The following is a 12565-nucleotide window of genomic DNA, read 5'->3' on the forward strand; positions in this document are numbered from 1 at the left end:
CTTCCCTGGCCCCACAAATGAGAGGAGGCAAATTCACCTTGGATAGTTTGAGGATCTGGGAATGTTTCCCTTCCATCTCGCCACTGTAGTCTTCGGGATGAGTAATCAGCTGCCAGTCGTAGGTGTAGGTTTCTCCTATAGAAGGGCAGTTACAAAAATCATGAAAACACACACCTACACACAAGGAGGGCAGCCACACATTCTGCCAATAACAAATCTCTTTTAAATCTTGACAAGGATTTAGTTTTTAAGATTCCACCCCAAAGCCTATAGGGAAAACCAAACGTTTTGTTGAAAAAAGAGAGATTCTCCTGACTCAGCTACAGTCAGGGCTTCTTCTACTTTCTCCCAGCAGTGCTCTTTCCTGCCCCATATCCACCCTCCCATTGAGAGAGGCCAATCCTCCCTCCAAATACTGGGTTGCTCATGGTGTGGTGTCACACTGAAAGTACATGCCCTACCAACCACTATAGATGAACTTACTGGGAACAAAGGCCATTTTCTTGCAAAACTTCTTTTGCAACAAAGAACAGCAATGACTTCTAAATAACATGGTTCAAAAATAGCTTTTTTACAGAGTGCTAACAATGCTTGTCTCACTGAGGTCATCACACCCTGGTGAGTTAAAAGAGCTACTTCATTCCTGCTGAGCTAAATAACACACTGCAGAAGATGGTAGGGGATGGCCCATTTAAAACAGGCCCCACTGAAATTAATTAAGATCAAATGAAGCATTAAATGGTCCTCATTTGTAGCTCAGACTATATGAGTAGGGCAAGGACAGAATCCTGTTATCTAAATGGAATCCCTCCTTCGTGAAAGTGGTCTTAAATTTGGAGGAGGAAGGAACTAAATTCATGTCTGGCTAGGGAACGAAGGCTTAGTTTACATTACTACTCAAAAGGAAAAAAGAAAAAAAAAAAAACAAAACCTCAAAAGCATAACAGAGAATGGCCAACCCAATTCCAAGATAGCCTTCATCTGAAGACCAGATTTTATTTTAGAAGCCTAAGATACGAGATCTATTACTCTTCCTTCCTCCCCAAAATACTAGTTTTGTGTTGGCCAGCCGTCAGCCCTGCGCAGCTCTCACAAATGTATTATGCAGAAGTCAGGTTAGGTGAGAAGCAGGAAAGCAACTGCAGCAGTGGGACTGGTGCTAAGAGATGACATTTCTTCCCACTGTAATTGGAAATTTTTTTCCACACAGAAAACAGACTCACACCAGTTTGGGAACTGACAATTTTATAATATCTAAGGCTGGCAATGCAATTTCAAGAAAGGACAATATTCCTAGGACAGAAAAGCTTGAGGGATGCATTATGCCTTACAGCCCAAAATTTGCCCAAGGGTAGGAACAACTGAGGATAGGTCTGCTAGACAGAATGCTGGTTTAAATGATTCAGGGCAGTGGTTTTCAAACCATGCCTCCGAACCCCAGAGAGATCCTGATAGGCACTTCAGGGACTGCCACAGGAGATGAGGGGGAGGAAGAGTAGGCAGAGCTGGTCCTGTTCATCTGTCCTCAACCTTTGAAAATCTGAAACCATTCATCTCATGTATCTGATAAAGGCTGAGCAACTCATGGAGAGGACAGTTGAAAAGAATCTGTTTCTCGGGGCATCTGGGTGGCTCAGTCGGTTAAGCGTCCGACTTCAGCTCAGGTCACGATCTCACGGTTCGTGAGTTCGAGCCCCGCATCGGGCTCTGTGCTGACAGCTCAGAGCCTGGAGCCTGCTTCAGATTCTGTGTCTCCCTCTCTCTCGGCTCCTCCTCCGCTCATGCTCTGTCTCTCTCTCTCTCTCTCTCTCTTTCAAAAATAAATAAAAACATTAAAAAAAAATTTTTTTTTTAAAGAAAAGAATCTGTTTCTCAACCTATGTGGTTTGGAATACTGATCTACAAGGTGACAGCACCTCACAGACATGAACATGCAAACAGGGGTTAGACAAGAAGATAAGGCAGAACTCAGCTGCTTTTACAAAACAGTGGAGGCAACCACAGCTCAAGGCTGTTCTCTCACCTCCATCTTCAAAGGCCACCCAATTCATTCACCTTAACTTACCACCAGAGTGGGGAAGGAAAAAGCTTCTCTGGAGGAAGTTGGAATGAACTGATAATTTGAGGGCAGACATATAGAACAGAGAGGGCATTTAGGTTCTGGAAAAGTACTTTTGCATAAATATGCTATTTGGTATTAGGCCTATTAGAAAGCAGGACTACTGTACAGGACAAGAGTACATGTACCTAAAATGGGAGGACTCCAACCTGAATCCTAGAGTAGGACATTCTTCTTGACTCACCTTTAATGAGGGGAACATAAACCCAATGCAACCATTTTCCATCAAAGTATGCTTCACTACTGTCAAAGGAAGTTTTAAGAAGCGCATATATGTTTCTAAGTCAAATTCTGGTCTATCAACATATACTTCAAAGGTGAAAGGGATACTCATAGTATAAAAGTTTTCTTAAATACTGAATGAATCGTTCCCTAATTTATATATTTTATAAATCTGAATTTTATTTATCACATTGGGCTTGTCTTTTTTTTAATGTCAAATCTATATTAGCAGTAGTCTTGAATAACTTTTCTACAACTGCTATATCTACTATTTACTAGTTGTTTGGACAAAATAAATAGGTTAACCTAGCCTAAGTTTCTTCCTCTTTCAGTGGGTACAACACAACCTCCGCTTAATGAGCATCAGCTATATGCTAGGCACAGACTGAAGCAAGTCCCTTGTATGCCATCTCATTTTGCCCTTAAAATAACCTCATAAAGTAGAAATTATCCTCATTTTACTAAGAAATAAATGGAAACTTAGAAATAATTTGCTTAAAACCACTCAGATAATGACTGGCTGAGCTGGGATCTGAATCAGGCTTGACATCAAAGCCCATGATCTCAAACACTACATTACACTGCCTCTCGCATCAGATAAATATTTGTGCATGTGCACACTATATCCTGTTCTCACAGGTCTCTTGCAATGAGTAAATGAGTTAAGGTATGTAAATATCATTATAAATTAAAACATTATCCAAATGTAAGGGGATGTTTTACCTTCAAGTGGTTCTTGCAGAACAAATGCATTTAACTGAACCTCATTTTTAGGCAGGGTGATCTGAACACTCTTTCCAGCGGATACCACCAGCTCCTTTATAACTAGAAACAAAGAAAATATACAGGACATAAGAAATTAGATCCAGACTATCTCATTTCTCTCCCTCCTTTGGGGCCCAATTTGTTTTATAAATAATATTCTGCTATTTCCTTTATTTCCTCATTATTTATCTACTTTCTAATCCCCTGAAATTTGATTCTGCCCCCACTTTTCTCCTGACAAAGATCTTTTGAGGTCATCAACAAATTGATCCTTAGCAAATCCAATAGTTCTTTCTCAACTCACATACTTTACTTCTGTGGCATCTAATAATGCTGACTGCCTCGTTATTAAAACTCTCAGTTATCATGACACCATATTGTTCTACTTTTATTCCTTGTTCTCTGAGTTTTTCTTCACTGTATTTTAACTACAGTCTGTCCCTAAGCCCTCTTTATATAGTACTTTCCATAGAGTTCAATAATTAAAGTTCTACAGTGTCTCAAGGATCATCTTTATGCTGATAAATAACCTTCTAATAAAATACATCTGTAACATTCCTGGAAGAAATGCCAAATATTGATCATGAAGCTAACCTTAATAATTTCTTTCTATTCCAATTGCTACAACCATAGACTTAGGTTATTCCAAGAATCTTAACTGGTCTTCCCTCTGCTAACACTCCCCACTGTAATCTATTCTGTCTTCTTCAAATACTACCCCCACCATGTTACTCTCCTACTTAAGACCCCCCACTCCCACACCATGTTCGAGGCCAACTCCTAATCTGGCATTAGAGAACCATTATCATCTGATCACACCACCTCACCTTTCCTACCCAATTCTGCCTCAGCTGTATTCATTTTCCCTCTTGTGCTCCATACAAGACATGGTCTACTCTTGGGGACTTTGCTAATGTTATTTCCTTCAACTGGGCTATATGTTTTCTTTATTCTAAATCAGTACTTTGTTTCTAGCTTAAAGCCAGTCTTCTCTCCAAGAAATCTTCTCAGACCATTTCAGTTTAAACTTACCTATTTCCTGAACTACTTCAGCATTTCTGGAATACCCACATCAGCTAATAGCTATATACATACAGTCTTCATACTATTCAATAACTATCTCATACATGTCTAGGTTTCTCAACCTTGACATTACTGACATTTTGGACCAGATAACTCTTTGTTGTAGGGGGTGGGAGGAACTGTCCTACACACTATAAGATGGTTAGCAGTATCCCAGGCCCCCACCCACTAGGTGTCAGTAGCAACCCTCCTCCACGATTGTAACAACCAAAAATATTTGCAGGTTATCGAGAACTACTATTATATAAATCTTATTTCTCTGACAATAATTGTCATTTGGCATGAGACCTAGGAATTAGAGAGCTTAAAGCAAACAAATGGCTGGTCCATCCATATTTCAAGACTGGGGGTCTTGAAACAAATGGCTGGTCCATCCATATTTCTTAGAAAACATGAAATTTGAGATTTATCTGCTTGAGAACACTGCACTTGGGGAGAAAGGAAATCTTCCTTATGGAAGTTTCAGCATTTAGACACCCTAGGAGATTGAATAAGAATTCTCTGAGTGACTTTCAAAAAGAGAGAGAAAGAAAGAAAGAAAGAAAGAAAGAAAGAAAGAAAGAAAGAAAGAAAGAAAGAAAGAAAAGAGAAACCACTATACTCATAAAGAGTGTAATGGACAAAAATATAGCGTTGCTCAAACCCTTCACAATTACACCAAAAATTACAGGCATTCTGCCTGAACACAAAAATTACTTTAATACCTCAGGATTGAAACCCCAAAATTTCATGTTATACCACCATGAAAGAAGACCCTAGGAAATCAAAAATCAGCAAAAATTCATTTTCATTGGCTTGGCTTCACCCTGTTGCCTTTTCAGGGGATAAAGAATTTGTTTCCTTGATTAACCACTTCCTCCTAATACCTTAGAACAGCACTCATGAAGCACAGACTTGTTAAGGCAACACTGCTTATAAATTTCCTTCCTATGGGTTGCTTAAAAATAAAGATGCTGCTGAAATCAGAGAGACAAAGAACTGACGTACAATCAGACATTCAGAAGGCAAATAGGTACGTAGATACAACTGTCTTCCCACTGGCTTCTGTTTGTTTGGTTCCTTGAACGTTACTTAATTGAATCTTGGGCCTTTTAGTCCCCAACACAGTGGAATCTGGCTCTGGGCAAAAGAGCCTCATAAATTCTCATAGGCTGGGGCCTGCTGAGAAAAAGGATGGAGAGCCCCAAGTCCTATGATTACAGATACAATGACAGGATTATTATTTTTTCCCCCTAATCCACAGCACTTAAAAGTCATGCCTCCCTCCTTTTCTTGCAATAAAGGGGACACTGTGATCAAACGCTCTACTTTTCATATCTTATCTCCAAGGACAGAAGCAAAGGGCCTCACCTGGGTATGGTGCTGAGGTGCTCTGGAAAGAGGCCTGGGGGGTAGGGGTAGCATAACTGTAGGAGGGAGCCACTGGCAGAGGGGTAACAATCTGGATTCTCCCAGGGCTTTTTGTGTGCTGAGTGCTAGGCGTAGCACCAGGATCCTCTGATGTCTCAGGCTGGACTGACACATTCTTTGACCAACCAGGAGTCTCCGCAGTCAGGACTGTGGTTAAGGGACTGGAAATTACAACGGCCTTGTGGACCTAAAGAAATGCAAACATTCGCTTGAATAGGCAAAAGTTATACAGCCAGTTTTTAGGTTATGTCTCATAAAATAATTACATGTTAAATGTTTTTATGAAAAATGCAAAACTGTCAAAAAATATTAAAGAAACTAATCTCGCCACCCAAACTGGTGTTCAGATGTTGTTGTCAGTCTTCCCAGTCTTTTTTACTATGCAAAGAGGTTTGCTTAAAACAAAATAGTCATAACCATTCTATGCATACTCTTTTACCTTCTATTCTCAACATTTACATTAAATCTTTCTACAAATACTTCTTAAGCACTTATGGAACAGGGGCTGTGGATCCAAAATATAAATAAGACAGAATAGCTGTGCTCAACAAGTGCACGGTCTAGTGGGAGAGAACAAAAAACCTAACAAGCCAAAATGATAAATACACCTATAAAGGTTACACTGAGCCCAAAAAGCATGGTCTGAAGAGTACTTATCTCCTCTCTTGAAGAGGGAGCATGTGAAGGACAGTTTCAATAAATAAATAAAGGCTTTTTCTAGAGGACAGTCCTAAGCTGAGTTTAAAAAGGTAAACAGTTTTTTACTAGAAAAAAGCTGAGGGGAAAGAGAATATAGGTACAGGAAATGAGATTAGCATGGCTTGTGTCGGGAGCTGAGAGTCATAAGCAAAGTGAGAGGCAGGAAGTAATGGAGGATGAGCTGGAAAGACTGTCAAGAGCCAGACCAAAGAAGACACATGCTATTTTAAGGTGCCAGGTAGTGTTGAGCAATTACAGTGTTGTAGACAGGGAAGTGACAAGGTCAGGTTTTTGTCTTAAATGGATCATTCAGGTTGCTGCATCATGTAAGGGTTTGAAGAACTAAGACAACAGCAGAAATACCACTTAGGAAGGTACTGCATTCATCCAAATGAGAAATGATGAGCGGCTACACAAAACTGGTGGTATGGATTTTTTTTAACCAACTGAATTGAAGTGTATTTTACAGAAAGTAAACTGCATGCTTTTAAAGTGTATAGGACTATGAGTTTTGACAAGGGTATATACCCAGGTAACCACAATCAAGAGAGAAACCATTTCTGTCAGCCCCAGAAGTTGGCTCATTCCCTTTGCAGTAAATTCCTGCCTCCACCCTCAGGCTTACGCAACCACTGATTTGTTTTCTGTCTCCTTTAGTTAGTTTGGGCTTTCTTATATTCCATATAAAATGAATCTATTTTTGGTCACGTACTATTTTTGTTTCTGGCCTCTTTCACTCAACATATTTAAAAAAAATTTTTTTAATGTTTTTATTTATTTTTGAAGGAGAGAGAGACAGAGCATGAGCAGGGGAGGAGCAGAGAGAGGGACACACAGAACCCGAAGCAGGCTCCAGGCTCCAAGCTGTCAGCACAGAGCCCGACGCGGAGCTCGAACCCACCAACTGCGAGATCATGACCTGAGCCGAAGTCGGACACTCAACTGACTGAGCCACCCAGGCGCCCCTCACTCAACATATTTTAAAGATTCATCCATGTTATTGTGTATATCAGTAATTCCTTCCTTTTTATTACTGAGTAATACACCATTCTAGAGATATACCAAAATTCATTTACCCATTCATCTATTGATAGAGATTGAAGCGGTTTTCAATTCTCAGCTCTTATAAATAAATCTGCTATAAATGTTTGAATACCAAAGTTTCTGTTCATCTATTGATAGAGATTGAAGCGGTTTTCAGTTCTCAGCTCTTATAAATAAATCTGCTATAAATGTTTGAATACCAAAGTTTCTGTTAACATGTGTTTTAGTTAATTTGGGGTAAATACTCAGAAGTCTTTATTGCGGGTTACATATAAGTGTATATTTAAGTTTATGAACTGTTATCTAAAGTGGCTACACCATTTTGCATTTCTACCAGCAATGTATGAGAGTTCCAGGTGCTCCACAACTTCACCACACTTGGTATTCTTGGTCTTTTTATTTTTCATCATTCTAGTAGTATCTCACTGTGATTTAATTTGCATTTTTTTGATGACTAATGAGGCTGAATATTTTTTTATGTGTTTACTGGCCAGTCATATGTTTTCTTTAGTGAAATTCAAATCTTTGTCCACTTTTTTTTTACTTTATTAAGACATAACTGACATACAATAAACTGAGCATATTTAAAGTGTACAATTTGACAAATTTTACTATATGCATACTTTGAAACCATCACCACAATCAAGATAATGAGCATATCCATCACTTCCAAAGATTCCTCATGCTCCTTTGCAATCCCTTGTCCCAACTCCCAGCCCCAAGCAACCACTGCTTTGCTTCTATCACTACAGATTAGTTTGCATCTTCTAGTATTTTATATAAACAGAATCACATTCTATGTACTCTTTTTGTCAGCTTCTTTCACCCAGCGAAATTATTTTGCTATCTGTCCACATTGCTGTCTATATCAGTACCTTTTCCTTTATGATTGCTGAGCAACACATATATTAATATACCACAATTTGTTTATTCATTCACCAATAGATGGACACATATGAGCTGGTTCCAGTTTTTGCCTATTACAAATTGACTTGCTATAAATATTCCTCTATAAGTCTTTGTATGAACCATATATTCTTTCATTTCTCTTGTGTAAATATCTGCAAGTAGAATGCCTGGTCATAAGGGAGATATGCCTTTAACTTTAAAAAAACTACCAAACTATTTTCCAAAGTTGTATCATTATATAGTCCCACCACTGGTATGAGAATTCCAGTTGTTCTACAACCTTGACAGAAATTGTTTTTTTTGTCTTTTTAAGTCTTTTTAAGTTTAGACATTATGGAGGTGTGTAATGGCATCTTATTGTTGTTTTAATATGCATTTTCCTAATGATTAATAAGTATCTTTTCATGCACTTATTGGACATTTTTGTCCCAACACTGTATTGGATTGTATAAATTCTTTGATGGACTATCTGTTCAAATCCTTTGCTTTATTATTAGTTTTCTGATTAAGTTCAACAGCTCTTTATGTATTCTAGAATAAGAGCTTTGTTGGGTATTTAATTTGCAAATATGGTTTCCCAGTCTGTAGCTTGCCTTTTCACTTTTGTTACTGGTGTCTTTTAAATAGCAAAAGTCTACAATTTTTTATTCTAATTTATCATTTTTTTTTCTTTTATGGTTCATGCTTTTAGTGATATGAGTTTATTTATTTATTTAATGACAAGATCACAAAAGGGTTCTCCTGTGTTTTCTTCTATAAGTTTTATAATTTGAGCTCTTACATTTAGGTCTATGATCCATATGAGATAATTTTTCTGTACAGTAGGAGGTAAGGGTCAATGTTCATGTTTTTTCATATCACTATCCAATTGTTCCAGCATCTATTTATTGAAAAGATTATCCTCTCCCCATGGACTTGCCTTGGCACATCAACTAACCATATTTGCGTGGGTCTATTTCTAGATGTTATTCTGTTTCACTAATTTAGTCTATCTTTACACTAATACTACTGCTTTGATGACTGCAGCTTTACAGTAAGTCTTAAAGCTACAGAGTTTAAATCTTCCAACTCTGTTGTTTATTTTCAAGGTCGTTTTGACATTCTAAGTCCCAGTCCATGAACATGATTGTACCAGTTTTCTAGGGCTGCCATAACAAATTACCACAAACTTAGTGGCCTAAAACAACAGAAACTTATTCTCTCACAGTTCTAGAAGCCAAAAGTTTGAAATCAAGACATTTGCAGGGCCACAATCCTACTGAAGGCCTTTGGGGAGACCTTCTTTGCCTCTTCCAACTCCCAGAGGCTCTTAGCATTTCTTGGCTTGTAGCAACATAACTTCAATCGCTATCTTCATCTTCATATGACTGTCTTCCTTGTGTCTCTCTGGGTCCAAATCTACCTTTGCTTCCTCATGAAAAGACACCAGGCATTGGATTTAGAGTCCACCCTAAATAAATAAAGAATGATTTTAACTTAAGATCCTTAACTAACTACATCTACAAATATCCTATTCCCAAATAAGGGCAAATACTGAGGTCCCAGGAGGACATTATTTTGAAGGGAACACTCTTACAATGCGGTATTATTTCTCCACTTATTTAGTTCTTCACTTTCAGTGATGTCTTACAGTTTTTGGTATGTAGCTCTTGCACATATTTTGTTAAATCCATCCTTAAGTATTTTATGTTTTTGTATGCCATACATTTTTTATTTTTATTTTTCTTAATGTTTATTTATTTAGAGAGAGACAGAGCACGCACGCAAGTGGAAGAGGGGCAGAGAGAGAAGAAGAGAATCCCAAGCAGGCTCCACACTGGCAGCCCAGAGCCCAACACGAGGCTCTATCTCACGAACCGTGAGATCATGGCCTGAGATGAAATCAAGAGTCAGATGCTTAACCAACCAAGCCATCCAGGCACCCTGGATGCTATACATTTTTAAAAACTTCAATTTCCAAGTATTCATCACTAATATATAAACACAATTGATTTTTGTATACTGGTCTTATATCCTGAAGCCGTTCTAAATTCCCTTAAATAGTTCCAGTAGTTTTTGTGTAGATTCCTTGGAATTTGGGGGGGTACATGATTCTATCATCTGTGAATAAAGGCAGTTTTCCTTCTTTATCTCCAATCTGTATTCCTTTAATTTCTTTTTCTTGCATTATTACATTAGCTAGGACCTCCAGTACAATGCTGAGTAAAAGTGGCTAGAGCCACTATTTGCTGGGCAATGTTCATCTTGTTTTCCTTTGTATCTTTGAACACGGGTTCCTTTAACTTTTTAAGCATGTTTTTAACAGCACTGAAGTCTTGCTAAATCTGACAGCTGAGTCCTCTCACAATTCACTTCTACTGATTACTTTTCTTTCCCTAAATGTGGGTCATACTTTCCTGATTCTTTTTTTACATGTCTCATAACACCTGGTTGGAAACTGGAAATTTTAGATCATATACTGCAGCAATTCGGGATTCTATTTTATTTTTCTGATGGGCTGTTGATTATTTTTAGTAACTTCTGTGTGCTTAAACTGAAGGATCAGACTCCCTCCACAGAATGTTGCAAGTGATACCTTTGCTCAGTTTTGTTTTGCTTTTTGTTCTTATTTTTATTTTAGCCTGGCTTCCTAGGTGTCGCTCCTGTATCTGCACAGTTTAGCAGTCAGTCAATGATTTGGGCAGAGGTTACTCAAACACATTTAGCCCATAAACCTTCACCCTCTGCCAATCCATCTGTGTGTTCCTTGGGGAATGCACTGAAAGTTGCAGCCAATTCTCAAGTCTTTGGGTTTCTCAGTTGACCAGGGATATGTGGAGAGCTTATCTTAGCCCTTCTATGGCTCTCTTATTTTTAAGATCTTCCCATTAAGTTTCTGGCAGGCCCACCACTCATCCCAGCAGGCACTGCAATCTCAGGCTAGCAAAGCTGTGGATTCTCTCCATTCATTCCCAGCTAAGTTTGCCACGTTCAGTTGTCAAAGCTGAGTTTTCACCCTTTGCCCCAAGCCATGTTGAACCTCTAGAAAAGTGGCTAGTTTTCATGTCCAACCACACACGTAAAACTACATTTCTTGTCACCTGAGCTGGAGTGATGGAGGTAGACACTGATGGGGGAAGCCCCAGGAAGAAGACTACAGACACCCACTGTACTTGCTCAAAGCATTACCGGCTGAAATGCTTCTCAATTTGCTTCTGCCTCTATTATATTTTTAGTAGCCTGAAATATTTTTGACAATTCTGTTCAGTTTTATACGTATTTTTTCAATGAGAAAATTAGGGACCCTCTCATGATGCCATAAGTGGAAGTTCTCTAATCTCTATTTTCCCATTTTTAAAATCATTTACATTTCTTTTGAAATTCTTTAACTGTTCACTCACTAAAACCATTTTCCTTCAACTTCCTTTAGTTTTCTGAACATACTTTGAAGTCTTTGACTACTAACTCCAATATCTGAATCAAACTGGAGTCTGTTTCCATTGACTGCTTCTACCTCCTGAGTGTGGGTCACTTTCTCCTGTGTCTTTGCATGTCTAACAGTTTCTGTTTGAATACTGGACATCTAATAAATGCAGTGACTCTGGATTCTACTGTATTTTCATTGGGATTATTTACAGTATTTTTTTTTCTAGTAGGCAAGTAACTTATCTGGAATTAGAACTGTAGACTTTGCTTCCTCTGCAATATGCAGCAACTGATATCTTTGTGTAATTCCCGCAGCTGCTTTTTCAGCCTGGTCCCCTGCAGGTGTGCTCATTTAATCTGGTGATAAACAAAATAATTTTGCCATAGATTGTACCCAGAATTGGGGCCTACTCTGTGCTTTCTTAACTTCATGAGATTATTCCGTAAATTTTTTCAGCCTTAGACTCCGTACTTGGACTCCCTAAGTCAGTAAGATTTCAGATTTCTGCCACCTGAGCTATATATCGTTGAGGAATGCACTCAGTTAAACTCACAGAACTCACTTTGCATTACATTCTGTCTTTCAAAGACACAACTCTGCCTCTCTGATCTCTGTCTGCTTTATTACCATGCCCTCTGGAATCTTCGTATGTAGGTGTAGTTTAGAGGTTCAGCCAGGGATTTTAGTAGAGTTTATTGTCAGGTTATGGATTTCACCATCTTCTGTGCTTTTCTTATTTTCCCCATAAATTTTCAGGGAATTTTTCTATCCTGAAATCTGTTCTTTGCCACCATAAGGAAATAAAACTAAAGTTTTCCACTGCCACTCTCCTCTGCTGTGGGGGTTAGCTAATGCCTTCAGGCAAAAATTTTAAAAAGCTGCAAACTCACAATTCTTATCACTTCCAG

At 38.5% G+C, this 12565-nt stretch overlaps 1 protein-coding gene across 5 annotated transcripts in view; it reads right to left on the reverse strand.

Annotated features, from left to right (window-relative positions):
- The window catches only part of KIAA0319L (KIAA0319 like), a 95769-nt gene that overhangs the window by 33173 nt on the left and 50031 nt on the right, over positions 1-12565 (reverse strand). For all 5 annotated transcript variants that reach the window (XM_042996457.1, XM_042996454.1, XM_042996455.1 and 2 more), the window contains 3 exons: positions 5540-5786; positions 3065-3166; positions 38-135 (listed from right to left, as the gene is read on the reverse strand). In XM_042996457.1, the coding sequence (XP_042852391.1) occupies positions 38-135; positions 3065-3166; positions 5540-5786 (447 nt within the window). The remainder of the gene's footprint in view (positions 1-37; positions 136-3064; positions 3167-5539; positions 5787-12565) is intronic.

This window comes from Panthera tigris, chromosome C1, assembly GCF_018350195.1.
Source record: "Panthera tigris isolate Pti1 chromosome C1, P.tigris_Pti1_mat1.1, whole genome shotgun sequence".
NCBI lineage: Eukaryota > Metazoa > Chordata > Mammalia > Carnivora > Felidae > Panthera > Panthera tigris.